The 13,325-nt window shown below is 37.0% G+C and overlaps 4 protein-coding genes across 4 annotated transcripts; 2 read left to right on the forward strand and 2 right to left on the reverse strand.

Moving 5' to 3' along the window:
* Positions 1-4,309: 4,309 nt before the first annotated feature.
* LOC111693279 (tanabin-like) lies at positions 4,310-5,678 on the reverse strand. The gene is made up of 2 exons (XM_023457629.1): positions 4,637-5,678; positions 4,310-4,455 (listed from the first exon to the last, which is right to left on the reverse strand). The coding sequence occupies exons 1-2, from the start codon at positions 5,676-5,678 to the stop codon at positions 4,310-4,312; spliced, it is 1,188 nt and encodes a 395-aa protein (XP_023313397.1).
* Positions 5,679-6,834: 1,156 nt separating this feature from the next.
* Positions 6,835-8,011, forward strand: LOC111693280 (ankyrin-1-like). The gene is made up of 4 exons (XM_023457630.1): positions 6,835-6,843; positions 6,906-7,334; positions 7,405-7,652; positions 7,786-8,011. The coding sequence occupies exons 1-4, from the start codon at positions 6,835-6,837 to the stop codon at positions 8,009-8,011; spliced, it is 912 nt and encodes a 303-aa protein (XP_023313398.1).
* Positions 8,012-10,320: 2,309 nt separating this feature from the next.
* LOC106655291 (UPF0389 protein CG9231) lies at positions 10,321-11,483 on the forward strand. Its single transcript, XM_014375615.2, has 4 exons — positions 10,321-10,511; positions 10,710-10,867; positions 10,938-11,028; positions 11,105-11,483. The coding sequence occupies exons 2-4, from the start codon at positions 10,714-10,716 to the stop codon at positions 11,316-11,318; spliced, it is 459 nt and encodes a 152-aa protein (XP_014231101.1). The 5' UTR covers positions 10,321-10,511; positions 10,710-10,713; the 3' UTR covers positions 11,319-11,483.
* LOC106655290 (coiled-coil domain-containing protein 58) lies at positions 11,438-12,883 on the reverse strand. The gene is made up of 3 exons (XM_014375614.2): positions 12,710-12,883; positions 12,419-12,634; positions 11,438-12,129 (listed from the first exon to the last, which is right to left on the reverse strand). The coding sequence occupies exons 2-3, from the start codon at positions 12,464-12,466 to the stop codon at positions 11,746-11,748; spliced, it is 432 nt and encodes a 143-aa protein (XP_014231100.1). The 5' UTR covers positions 12,467-12,634; positions 12,710-12,883; the 3' UTR covers positions 11,438-11,745.
* Positions 12,884-13,325: the final 442 nt, after the last annotated feature.

The raw sequence follows: 13,325 nt of genomic DNA on the forward strand, positions 1-13,325 counted from the left end.
CTCTGCATTCATCAAACTTTCTTCATTCAGAGTTATTTCTTCCTCTGCATCGACTAATCTTTCTCCATCTTCGGTTTCGCCGACGGGTAGAGTTGTCTGTACCTCTGCATTCATCAAACTTTCTTCATTCAGAGTTATTTCTTCCTCTATATCGATTAAACTTTCTTCATCGTCGGTTTCACCGATGGGCAGAGTTTTCTGTTCCTCTGCATTCATCAAATTTTCTTCATTCAGAGTTATTTTTTCCTCTGTATCGATTAAACCTCCTTCATCGGCGGTTTCACCAATGGGCAGAGATACGTCTTCCTCTGTATCGATGGACAGATTTGTTTCTTCTTCTGTATAGATTAAAATTTCTTCATCGTCAATTGCATCGATGGAGTGAGCTCTCTCTTCTTCCGTATCTATAAAACTTTCTCCATTGCTAATTTCATCGATAGACAGAGTTGTCTTTTCTTCCGTATCAATTAAACTTTCTCCATTGCTAATTTCATCGATGAACAGAGTTGTCTTTTCTTCCGTATCTATTAAACTTTCTTCATTGCTAATTTCATCGATGGACAGAGTTGTCTTTTCTTCTGTATCTATTAAACTTTCTTCGTCGAGGAGCATACGTATCTGTTCCTCTATCTTGTACATTCTCATTTCATCGATTTCATCGATGGACAGAGTTGTCTTTTCTTCTGTATCTATTAAACTTTCTTCATCAAGGAGCATACGTATCTGTTCCTCTATCTTGTATATTCTCATTTCATCGATTTCATCGATGATTTCATTGTCGAACTCTGATGCCAGTTCCTCGATATTGTCCAAACCTTTTTCATGGATGATTTCATTGTCGAACTCTGATGCCAGTTCCTCAATATTGTCCAAACTTATTTCATGGATGATTTCATTGTCGAACTCTGATGCTAGTTCCTCAATATTGTCCAAACTTATTTCATGTTGCCAGTTCCTCGATATTGTCCAAACTTATTTTATGGATGATTTCATTGTCGAACTCTGATGCCAGTTCCTCAATTTAAATTTTGATTTTAAGTATTTTTATTTGCTAGAAAATCGTGAAGAAACGCGCGTTTTTTTGTTGTTTTTACTTATTCGTTTGCAGAAAGTGCAAAGCGAAAAAATGAAAGATTATACCCACGTATAGATATATAATAAGCGCGAAGCGGCAGTATAACGTGTAGCACAGCAGAGCGTAAATAGCGAAGCGAGTCGTAGGTAGGAGTCGTAAGGCCGGGAACGGGGTAAGCGGAAGACGGAGGGTAAAGGGAAGGGGCGACGGAGTGAGCAGCCTGGGGTGGCGGTGGTACGGCACGCTGGGAGGGTATATATCGCGTGCGCGTCTCCCTCTATATCTACCCACGTAGTCGTGTACACTGACAGACCTTTCTAGCCCCGGTGCCGTGAAACGACACGGCGCGGATACCACACAAATTCACGAACGATCCCCCTCACTTTCACGTATTGGCTACGAGAATCGCTTAGGAACCGCTCCGTGAGTGACTCACGGAGTATATCCGTGAAAAATCATAGCTACGTTATGAGGTGCGTTCAGCGAGATTTTGTGTATAAAAGGCGAGCGGCCAATTAACAAAATTGTACGAGAAGAATAAATAACAGAATTTTTTGTAGGATTCTCATTACATAGTGCTACTGATAATGGAAATGTATCTTATTAGTTGTAAAAGTAATTGTTTAACCCTTTAACGTCTGAAATGACCATTTTTGGACAACATTTATAGCGATGAATTACACCAACTAAAAATTGTTTAAAAAACCTTTCAGATATAATAACTTACGTAAAATTTAATGTACTTTTCAAATCTGGGGTCAGAATTTTCAAAAATTTATTTAATAAAAAGTTATAAACAATTTTGTAAAAAAAAAAATATGAAATTTCGAGAAAAAAAATTTCGTTTAACTCAAATTTCAACACGAAAAGAAGGTTCGCTCGTGCGTCTCAAGCGTATAGATTTGGACAATGGCACGTATACTTTATTGTAAAATAGTTATAATTATGAGATTCAATATGGCGATCATAAATATAACTCCCGAAGACCTGTATGTCATGAAATGATTTCGACAATTTTTAACTCGATAACCATCAACTTTACGAGAAAAAGTTGTAGAATAAAAAGTGTTTAGAATTGATCAAAAAACATGCCTGATTTTTGTAATTCATCGCTAACTCGTAACAGGACATCTTAAACGAAAAATTGCAAAATGTACAAGTCTCAAAATTAGTCAAACAATACATTTGAATTTTTTCTGAATTTCTGAAACCTACTATCACTAATTTTCAAAGGTCTCTGTAATTCTTAAGAAAAAAGTAAAAACGCGTTAAATTTGAACCTTTGAAAATACACTGAAAGAAATTTGGGTGTGTTTAATTCCCACTCTAGTAGTATAGTGCCCCTGCCTTGTGTGGGGAGCATTAATCACTGTATTGGGACTAATATAGCTCAATTTTGGGTAGGATTTGCTCCCAAACATCTGGAGCGCAATAGACCCCAATTCAAATTAAACTGTGAATAGAAAAGATGTTATTAATGGGATAAAAATAATTATGAGTTTATACTTTTATTAAAAATAGTTACAAAAAGCTTATCATTATTATTATAAAACAAAGAAAAATTATTAATCTAAAAAAAGCATAAACATTGTCATCTATAATAATTTTTAGACCAAACGAACTTGATGCCATGTATTGACGAACGCCAAATATTGACGATTCTATCTTTTTCATAATTTCGATCGATTAAATATGCATGGTAATGATCGTCAAAGATTTCACGTTGAGTCTCGTAAAAAAACATGTAAAAACGCGACTTTTCAGCCCGCGCGGCTGCTGTTTCGGCGCGCAGTACCCCGCGCGGTGCCAAATCTCGCGTTTTTACTCGTTCGTCGCTGTATTTCACTGTGTAATAATCAATACCACTCTTTGAAAACTTGCATATCGATAGGAAACTTCCTCAGCTTTCGATAGAGACTAGTTTGAAATATCTTAAAAATGCCCTTTATGGCAGCTCCCACGTGCTTTTTAGCACGTGGGAGCGTTTAGCCTTCTTCAACTTTTTTTTGTCGATCTTTTCTTTTTTACCAACACTTCCATTCTCGATTAGTTTTTTATTTTTCTTTGGCACATCGAATTCGGCCCAATCACCACCGCTATTGCTCGCTGGGCAGTTAGGATCGTCCTTTTCCTTCAACAATTGTCTGGCAGTTTTCGTTTTGGTCGCCGCCGGCTCTTTGGATTTCTCCTTGACCTCCTCCAATTGGGCCTTCATCTCGTGCCATGGTGTAGCGTCTTCGGGCACGCGCTCGTTCGACGCTTTGGAACCTTTGGCTCGGGCGAAACGCATATTTTTTTTTCTTAAAACAAATAACAAAAGGATTTTTTAAAACTCGAATAACCTTCAAAACACGTTCACGTGCGGGCGGTCTAGCTACTGATTCAAGATACAACGAATGAAGTGACAGGCGAACTCATGCGCGGCGGACNTTATGTCTTGTTCTAACGAATCTTGTTGCAACAACAAATTTCAAAAGTTTCTTTCATTCCTGAACTTTTTAAGTATTAGTGGCTGAGTGGTTTACGCTAGGCAGTGTCGAGTGACTGCCAGCTCGCTTCTACACCTTTTTTACACCTTTTTCATAAAAAATACAGCGACCGAAATAAGTGTCAAAAAAACGTCCTCTTGGGACTTAATGGGTAAATGCATACGCACGTAATAAATTAACTAAATTTATCCTGTGTCAACAAAATGGGACTACCAGACATTTTTACGCTCCCCGTTTGAATCGGGTAACTCGAACTTGCTCGAATTTTTTCAAATTTTCTGGGTTAAGCAAAGATTTTCGATCGATTCAAAACATGAATTAGATTTCAGTTACATATTCAAGCCAGGAGGCCCAGATAACGTTTAGCTCGGTTTAAGGATTACAAGTGCGCGATACAATGCAAGAGTAACGAACGCTCCAAATGAAAAATTGCAACTATTTTTAGACTTTAGATATTCTTAATAATTAAACTTTTTATTTTCAAGTTTATTTATCCTTTTTTTTTTTTTTAATATAAATATAATCTTTTGAAAAGTGAGTTTTATAAATTTATATTAATCAGGAGAGGATATGCATTGATTAGATGGTAATATATGAAATGGATGGCTTGTTTATTTTAAAAATAGTTATATTTATTTATTATAAATTTCAATAATTTAATAGAAATTATTTTGAAAATTATACCACTTATCAAATATAGAATAATATACAATCAAAGGACAATATTTCAAAAAAACATAAAATATTATTCTTTCAACGACTCGTGGTCTTCTTCGTCGACGGGCAGAGTTGTCTGTTCTTCTGCATTCATCAAACTTTCTTCATTCAGAGTTATTTCTTCCTCTGTATCGATTAAACTTTCTCCATCTTCGGTTTCGCCGATGGGCAGAGTTGTCTGTTCCACGGCATTCATCAAACTTTCTTCATTCAGAGTTATTTCTTCCTCTGTATCGATTAAACTTTCTCNCTCATCAAATATACAATAATATACAATCAAAGGACAAAATTTCAAAAAAAAACATAAAATATCATTCTTTCAACGACTCATGGTCTTCGTCGTCGACGGGCAGAGTTGTCTGTTCCTCTGCATCCAGCAAACTTTCTTCATTCAGAGTTATTTCTTCCTCTGCATCGATTAAACTTTCTTCATCGTCGGTTTCACCGATGGGCAGAGTTGTCTGTTCCTCTGCATTCATCAAACTTTCTTCATTCAGAGTTATTTCTTCCTCTGCATCGATTAAACTTTCTTCATCGTCGGTTTCAACGATGGGCAGAGTTGTCTGTTCCTCTGCATTCATCAAACTTTTTTCATTCAGAGTTATTTCTTCCTCTGCATCGATTAAACTTTCTTCCTCGTCGGTTTCACCGCAGGGCAGAGTTTTCTGTTCCTCTGCATTCATCAAACTTTCTTCATTCAGAGTTATTTCTTCCTCTGTATCGGTGGACAGATTTGTTTCTTCTTCTGTATAGATTAAAATTTCTTTATCGTCAATTTCATCGATGTAGTGAGCTTTCTCTTCTTCCGTATCTATAAAACTTTCTCCATTGCTAATTTCATCGACGGACAGAGTTGTCTTTTCTTCCGTATCTATTAAACTTTCTTCATTGCTAATTTCATCGATGGACAGAGTTGTCTTTTCTTCTGTATCTTTTAAACTTTCTTCATCGAGGAGCATACGTAGCTGTTCCTCTATCTTGTATATTCTCATTTCATCGATTTCATCGATGGACAGAGTTGTCTTTTCTTCTGTATCTATTAAACTTTCTTCATCAAGGAGCATACGTATCTGTTCCTCTATCTTGTATATTCTCATTTCATCGATTTCATCGATGATTTCATTGTCGAACTCTGATGCCAGTTCCTCAATATAGTCCAAACTTTTTTCATTGATGATTTCATTGTCGAACTCTGATGCCAGTACCTCAATATTGTCCAAACTTTTTTCATTGATGATTTCATCGATGAACAGACGTGTCGATTCCTCCATCTTGATCAAACTTGGATGAGCACCGTTTTTAATCAGCATCCATATTAAGTACCTATTTCCCGAGTAGTAAGCTTGATGAAGAGCTTCAGTACAAGTTGTATAATGATCACTAGAGTAGTTATCCATCACTCTACGTAGTTGTATTTCGACACAGCTAACAGACACTGATAATTTCAGATAACTTTTATTAAAGATCGTAGGTGAGCGACGCAAGTTTATTCATTGGGTTTATCCTTCGATCCAACGATGGGGCCAGTATGTATTAGACGACCCTGCGGGCCCACCTCCAAATATCCATGACGTTTCTCGTTCCGAAGAAATCGAGTGTCAAAGATGATCCCAAAGTCGATGGTGATAGCAAGCCATCATCGCGTCGTACCACACCGGTGCATCATGTGGCCAAACAAAATCGTTACATAATGCCCGATATGATTCGTCTACTATTTGAGATCTACAATCGATACGACGTCAATTACACCGACGAATCTGGACTGTCGCATTTCCATGTGGCCTGTAGATATGGCTATGATGACGCCGTCGAAATATTCCTCGAGCTCGGTCAAGATCCTAATTGCCTCAGGCCAGAAACAAGAGATTCGCCACTACACTTGTATCTGATTGGTAATTCTTGCATGTGCTACACGGATNTTTTCTAAAAAGTATGAGTCTAACGTTGTCTATGCTTAGCCATCTGTACAGCATATTGTTAGACTTTCTAATCGTTTCCGAAAATTACTGCTACACTGCATAGCAACTATTTCAGTTCTTTGGAAAAATTATAGGTTATATACTAAGGTAGTAACGTATTTGCCCCTATTTTCAATCAGTTAGGCCCTAATTTCGATCAAATTTAAATCAATTTTTTATGTAGGATTGTAACTTGTTATCTGATTTTGAATAATGTATTTCTGTTAAAGATGTTCGATTCATTCAGCCAATTATGAAAAAGAATGTTCTTTCGTACAAATAAATTGTTAATATTAATTATTGATCGAATATAGAGACATGATTGAAAATAGGGGCATATACCTTATAGTCAGTACACTTTACTCATCAAGACGAAGTAGCATCAGTTGTAGGTAACTATTCTCTTTAAAAAAAAGTAATTTAAGTTATAAGTGATTGTGTTAGTGTTTGAGTTGAAACATGTTGAACCAGTCCAAAGAAATTTTTAATAATGGAAAACCATTAGAAATATTGAAGAGCTCGAAGAAAATATAAATTGGAAGATCGTAGGTGAGCGACGCAAGTTTATTCATTGGGTTTATCCTTCGATCCAACGATGGGGCCAGTATGTATTAGACGACCCTGCGGGCCCACCTCCAAATATCCATGACGTTTCTCGTTCCGAAGAAATCGTGTGTCAAAGATGATCCCAAAGTCGATGGTGATAGCAAGCCATCGTCGCGTCGCACCACACCGGTGCATCATGTGGCCAAACAAAATCGTTACATAATGCCCGATATGATTCGTCTACTATTTGAGATCTACAATCGATACGACGTCAATTACACCGACGAATCTGGACTGTCGCATTTCCATGTGGCCTGTAGATATGGCTATGATGACGCCGTCGAAATATTCCTCGAGCTCGGTCAAGATCCTAATTGCTTCAGGCCAGAAACAAGAGATTCGCCACTACACTTGTATATGATTGGTAATTCTTGCATGTGCTACTCGGATATAGGCGAACTGATGCTGAGGAAAAGTTCTGATCTTAATTTGGCCAACAAGGATGGATTGACATCTTTGCACTTGATAAGCAAGAAATACATTTCCGATGTGTCAAGGAATTCCTAACGTAGCGAAGTTGTTATTCGAGATCGCCGACGAAAAACAACAGACTCTGCAGGTTGATGCCCGTGACAAGTACGGTAACACACCATTGCACTTGGCTGTGCTTCACTGCAACAAGTACGTTACTGAATTGCTACTCAGAAGAGGCGCCGTACAGAACGCGGCCAACGACGAGGGATCCACACCTTTGCACGAATTTTACAAGAGAAACAATTTTGTTTATCATGAAAAGCGTACAATTGAGCTATTCTTCAAAATCTGCGACGAAGTGAATAAGTCGGTGCAGGTCGATACAAAGGACAAGTTGGGCCGGACACCCTTGCAGCTGGCTGTGTCGAATCTTTGGCCGGATTGCATTGATATTCTCTTTGAACATGGCGCAGATCTTCGCCGAGAGATATAAATCGCTTAAATTGGATATTTACTCCATTTACAGATTGAGACTAGCGTCCAGTTCTTTGGCCGTCGTCGAAAAAATTGAGAATAGAGGATATCAACTGAAGCGAAGTGACGCTTTGACGATCATGAAATTTTTCGCCGAGTACAAATTGTTCGAGAAGTCGTCAGATCTTGGAAAAAGTTGGTATGATGAAGAGAAGTTTATAAAAATAGGAAAAGAGATACGGATACGTCCGAGTCTGTCACTTGATGAAGTGGTTTGACTGCGACCTGAAGAGGTGGCAAAACTACTCACATATGAGGATTACTGGAAATTTGCTTGCTCGTTCCATGTGGATTGTCAGTTCTATAAGTATAAAAAACTAAGTCCGTTACATCTGAGCTGGGCCCTGGATCCTTTCTGGGAGCTGATACACAAACGACTGCCACTTGAACACAAACGCTTCCTAACTTTTGTTAAAAAATTGAAACGTCCTGATTTTGACAAAAAATACCAAAACTTCCTACTTTTTTTTTAAAATCCAAGTCTTCCTACCTTCTGTAAGACATTTGGATCTCCCTACTTTTTATAAGAGGCGTCGATATACAGTTAGATGACTTGATCGATTAATTGTAATTGATTCCATACGTATATCGATTCAATTTTAAAATTCTTGTGTACAAGAAATACATGCGATTGTAACGTCCCGGAAAGGGACTTTGATTTTTGTGAACAAAATGTTCACCTAGCCTTGGATATTTAGAGCTTTTCTCGAGCTCCGTCCATTGAGAGGACGAAGGCCGAGTGGTTGCGCTGAGACCGGCGACTCACGAATCGTTAAGTTGTGTAGGAACGAGGGTCACTTTCGTCCCGGCGAAACGATTGCTCGTTCACCGCCAGGGCAGCAGTGATGTCATTAGGAAAATGTATATTTATATTGCAATTATAATCAAGCAGTAGGTTTGAAGAGAAAAGAAGATCAGTTTTATACTTGAAGAGAGTCTTATTATTGACAAATCCGTTTACTTACATTGTTGAATATAAATCTGTACCGTGTCTGGGTGGAAACCTTGGCCAGGGCGGCTTGAAGAGAGGAAGAGAGAGCACTGGCACTAATCGGCAGCTGGAACACAAGTAGTTGGATGAGGCCTCGATGTCGCGATATTTATATCATTTTATTTATAGGCGCTTCAAGGCTTGTTAAAGGATCTGAGGTTTTTGAAATTTTCTTGCCTATATGAGGGCGACATTACACGATCCATTATAATGTTTATAGATCGAAAATTTAAATAAAATTAATACATAAAATAATAAAAATTCAAGTGAATTTATTTATTCAAATAATTAGATTTTAGTCTTCTAGTGTAATAAATCCGTTCATCATTCATGAACCAAATTACTGGTTAGTTTATCCGATTTACGAGTTTTTAATTGTTGTCCATTTTTATAATCATGCGTTGCTATAATAATCGCTTTTAAGTTTTCTAATAATATTTTTAATAATTTAAGTTTTTTCTCTGATGTACGACAAAATTAGAAAAATTTACAAGGTCTATCGTACGGGGAAAAAAGGCAGCTTTTTCTTTTTCAGTTTTTTTGTATTTTTTAGTATAAACAAGATAAATGGGAAACTTTCATGCTTATGGCAATAAAGGGTAACATTTCAGAGCAACTAGAAGTTGATAGTGTTATTTTTTGCAATGCAAAAAGTTAAGTCTTTCTCTTATAAAAATAACAACAAAAGATTTCGGTTCAACCTAAAATAACTTCTCATTATTATTATAATTGTTTGAAATTCTACATTTATAATTCTACATTCTTTAATTTGGTCTTTTTTACTTCGTTAATTCGAAAGTATAGCCTGTATTAAGTATTTCGAATTATTGAAGTTTTACTGTAAAGGTCAAGTTCAAAATTTTTTGAATAAACCTGTGGACGAGGTCCACGGATTTTCCTGAAATTTTGGTATGTTTAAGTGCATGGAAAAATAGTTCTGAAGACGGAATTTAGACTCTGGTATCGCTCGAAGTCTTCAGAATTCGCATGGATGTCTTTTTTCTATTTTTACCGATTCTCCAGATGTTTTTGACTAAAAAAATTTGAAAAAATTAACGAAGGTACATCTCATCAAAACAAACTAACTACTAATTTTTTCAGATTTTTCGAGGGCCTTCAGGGCCTCAAATGAAATAATTTTCAAAATTATTTACATTTTTTTTCTACATCTCTTTGTGAATTCAGACAGCTTCAAGTTTTTAATTTTAAGATGAAAGATGCCATAATCTATTATAATTTTACCAGAAAATGGCTGGGTAAAAACTGAGTGTTCATTCTTCTATAGGATATTCTGAGAGCTCGTTGGAAAATGAACTTTTTACCCAGCGAATCTTCATTTCAAATAAAAATTTACGTTTAATTTACAGCTGAATGAAAAAATTTAGGGCGTTATTCCCCTGCCAAGAGATGGATCCCCCAGATCTCGAATCGACGCGTTCGAAAAGTCTCTAGAGATTCAAGCGTGCTCTCGAATCTCCGCGCGTACTACACTCACGCACCATCTGTCAGACGAGGATCCGAACTAGTAGCTTTCTAGACTCGTATTATATTGCATCATGTGTTACATACAAATGTATAATGTCATGATGATGTGATGGTACTCACGTAGTCGGGGAGCGCAATTCAGTATTCGCCTAGCAGACGTCGGCAATGTGATTATCGCGCGTACGAATATTGTTTTAGAGTGAATCTTTGTACGCTACCTTGCAAGGTTGTGACATTGTCAAGTAAGTTATAACAATTCGTTTATCATTACCCAACTGTTACAATTAGAATTTTAATAATCCGTTCATATCCAACCCGAATGAAATAACTTTCATTTATGATTCTCTTCGTATATTAATTCTGCTTTATTACAAGCTCGATTTAATTATTAAGTATTAATAACGGTCGACACCTAATTTAACGTTGTGTTTCTCCATTAGCAAAATGTCATCGTCCCAAGTAATATCTCGAACTTTCGTGGCAGTCAGTCGTAGATTATTTCAATCATCTGCGCGATGCCTAGAGGCCAAAGCTCCCGAAACTGCTGCAAAAGCTACAGAACAAGCAGCAACACACAGACAGAATCCTTCGGTAGTTGGTAGGTGTATTAAATTAAACTTTTTTTCGTGCTGACGTTTCGCCACAACATCATATTTTATATTTTTCAGGACATCGCATGTATGCCCTATCGGATTTCGACAAATGGGTACTGGTTTGGATGAAGAAATTTCCAAAAGGAAAAGTTCCAGATAAAGTCCCGTAATGCATTTTTTTGACATTAAAACTAGGTCAAGAAATACTCTTTATTCATTTTATTTTTATTTTTACGATGCAGTGAACACGTGATTTACCAGACAAGAAGCAGAGCTCGCATAAAGGCAGCAAATTACTTGACTGGTATCTGTATCATAGGATGCTTTTTCGCTGTGTACACCGGAAGGAAGGCAGCAAAAAGTGGTGATTCCATTCAAAAGAGACGCGAGGAGTGGCACAAACAACTCAAAGAAGAACATGAGGCAGAAATGGCAGCAAAAAAAGCTAAACAATAATACTCATGTATCTATGTTGTTAAGTTTCAGTTGAACTCGATATTATTACAGTTTAAAGTAGTTTATATAATCAAGAGTAATAATGTAACTAATAATTGTGTAAATATTGTACCATGGACTTTCTTTTCAGTTATTTTTTAATAAATCAATTCTATTTACACACAATGATGCAATCAGCAGTTTTTTTTACATTCACTACAGTATTTGTTGTATTTACAATATATAATTCACTTATTAACCGTCAAGAAAAATAATAACAAGTACCATTAGGTGTCATGCACATAATTTCACGAAATAAGACTGACAATGCTAATCAAGCGATACCACTAATTCAATTGATGTCAATGATCTTGACTGAGTGAAATTTTGGTCATTTGATGGTCCTTTCAAATATTCATTATATCAAAAAGTATTTTACCACTGGAAACTAATTTTTTTCTGGTTTATAAAAGCCTCTGCATCTTTCACGATAAACTTCTACAGTCCTCTTCTTGATTACTTCTTCTGCATTCAGTTCTGATTGGAGTAAACGCAGAGTGCCTTGTTCATGACGAAGATTTTTCAATAAAACTGGATCATTCTCGCCACCGTTGTCTTTCTTCTCCTTCAAAGCTCTCACTCTTTCACTAACAGTGTTCAAACATTTTTTGATCGCTATGTCTCTTTGAGCATGGCCACTTTGTATTTCATGAAACAAATCCTTGCACCTGGTTTGTGGATCGACTTGGCCTTTGAATGATTCGGTTGGTATAGTGGTGTTCAATAGATAGATAATTTTGTCATCAAATTGTCTCATTTTACGCAACGAGTCCTGTAAAAAAAAATTGAATTAAAATGATTGTCAATCCTTTCAAATTAGTACAGATTTAAAGTAGGAGACAATTATTGCTCGACGCACGAATTAATGTCAAGTTTTCCCAATTAAAAATATCATAATACCGGTTTTTAAACCTTAGGTTATGTGATTTGCATTGTTGAGTGTAACTTTCGCGAAAACATTCGAAGCACTTCATTCGATGTGTATTAATAATCGTAAATAACATTCATCCGTCGAGATTAACAAACGATCGAATATTGAAAGAAGCTGTAGTTATGTTTACCTGAAACTCGAGAAAATCCACGCATTCCACGCTTGAGACAGTCGCCATTTTCGAACGCAGCAGAAAGACAATTGTACTCCGTAGACGATTACAAGCTAATATTATAACATTCACGAACGTTCCCTTCCACCATATAGAGTTCCAGATAGATATAGATACCGACCGTAACTCCACTTTCGAATGCTGCCTTGCTCGTTTATTCAAACACCTTTAAAACTGTTCGATGTTTATTTATTTATAGTGAATTATTATTATTATTATTATTATTTTATGGTGCATCTATCATTTTACCATGTGGACTCGTTGATCATAATTGATTTCTCACTTTTTACATCGAATAAAACTATATCAGATAAATTTTCGGTACAGTTGTCAATAAATAATTTTCAAAGCGTTGCACCATTATGCACGATTCCTTGCGCGCAAATCCTTATTACAAAATCAGCTGGAAAGCCAGCGCGCCTGTGAGTCGCTTGCAAACCGAGCTTCATATCAGTTATAGGCAGCAGTGCCAAGTTTGTTTTTGGCTCGAATAGCAGTAGAGCAGCGTGTAAGAGTGTAAACAGAAATCATACACTCAGGCGCTGCGCTGCTCCGCTGTGTACAGTGTACACACGCGCTCAAAAGTATACGCATGACACTACATACACACAGTGATGTGTCTTACTGCGTTACATATATTTTCTTACGCGCAAAATTATAATAAAAGTAGTCGCCGCCCGCAAAGTATATAAATCCGCGCGTGCCCTGCTTTGTCGACTCTCTCGTCTGCGGTGGTCACGCTTTCGGGTGGCAGCAGCAGCTGTGCCGTGTGCTCCGCGACATTCGCGCAGTATACGCAGAACTGTCAGTTCACAGCCGCAGTGGGGCCAGCAAAATAGTAATAGTAGTATAATAGTGTTCGCGC

The sequence above is a fragment of the Trichogramma pretiosum genome, unplaced genomic scaffold (genome assembly GCF_000599845.2).
Source record: "Trichogramma pretiosum strain Unisexual culture from Peru unplaced genomic scaffold, Tpre_2.0 scaffold193, whole genome shotgun sequence".
Classification (NCBI taxonomy): Eukaryota; Metazoa; Arthropoda; class Insecta; order Hymenoptera; family Trichogrammatidae; genus Trichogramma; species Trichogramma pretiosum.

What these genes read in the sequence shown, in the direction of transcription:
- LOC111693279 (XM_023457629.1), bottom strand. Translation starts at nt 5,678, where the DNA reads ATGGATAACTACTCTAGTGATCATTATACAACTTGTACTGAAGCTCTT. An exon ending in GGATGCAGAGGAACAGACAA is followed by an intron (nt 4,456 to 4,636) that starts CTCTGCCCGTCG and finishes TGGAACAGACAA; the next exon opens with CTCTGCCCATCGGCGAAACC.
- LOC111693280 (XM_023457630.1), top strand. An exon ending in GCAAGAAATACATTTCCGAT is followed by an intron (nt 7,335 to 7,404) that starts GTGTCAAGGAAT and finishes CAGACTCTGCAG; the next exon opens with GTTGATGCCCGTGACAAGTA. An exon ending in CAGGTCGATACAAAGGACAA is followed by an intron (nt 7,653 to 7,785) that starts GTTGGGCCGGAC and finishes CTCCATTTACAG; the next exon opens with ATTGAGACTAGCGTCCAGTT.
- LOC106655291 (XM_014375615.2), top strand. Translation starts at nt 10,714, where the DNA reads ATGTCATCGTCCCAAGTAATATCTCGAACTTTCGTGGCAGTCAGTCGT. An exon ending in ACAGAATCCTTCGGTAGTTG is followed by an intron (nt 10,868 to 10,937) that starts GTAGGTGTATTA and finishes TATATTTTTCAG; the next exon opens with GACATCGCATGTATGCCCTA. An exon ending in AAAGTTCCAGATAAAGTCCC is followed by an intron (nt 11,029 to 11,104) that starts GTAATGCATTTT and finishes TTTACGATGCAG; the next exon opens with TGAACACGTGATTTACCAGA.
- LOC106655290 (XM_014375614.2), bottom strand. Translation starts at nt 12,466, where the DNA reads ATGGCGACTGTCTCAAGCGTGGAATGCGTGGATTTTCTCGAGTTTCAG. An exon ending in TGGATTTTCTCGAGTTTCAG is followed by an intron (nt 12,130 to 12,418) that starts GTAAACATAACT and finishes TTTTTTTTACAG; the next exon opens with GACTCGTTGCGTAAAATGAG.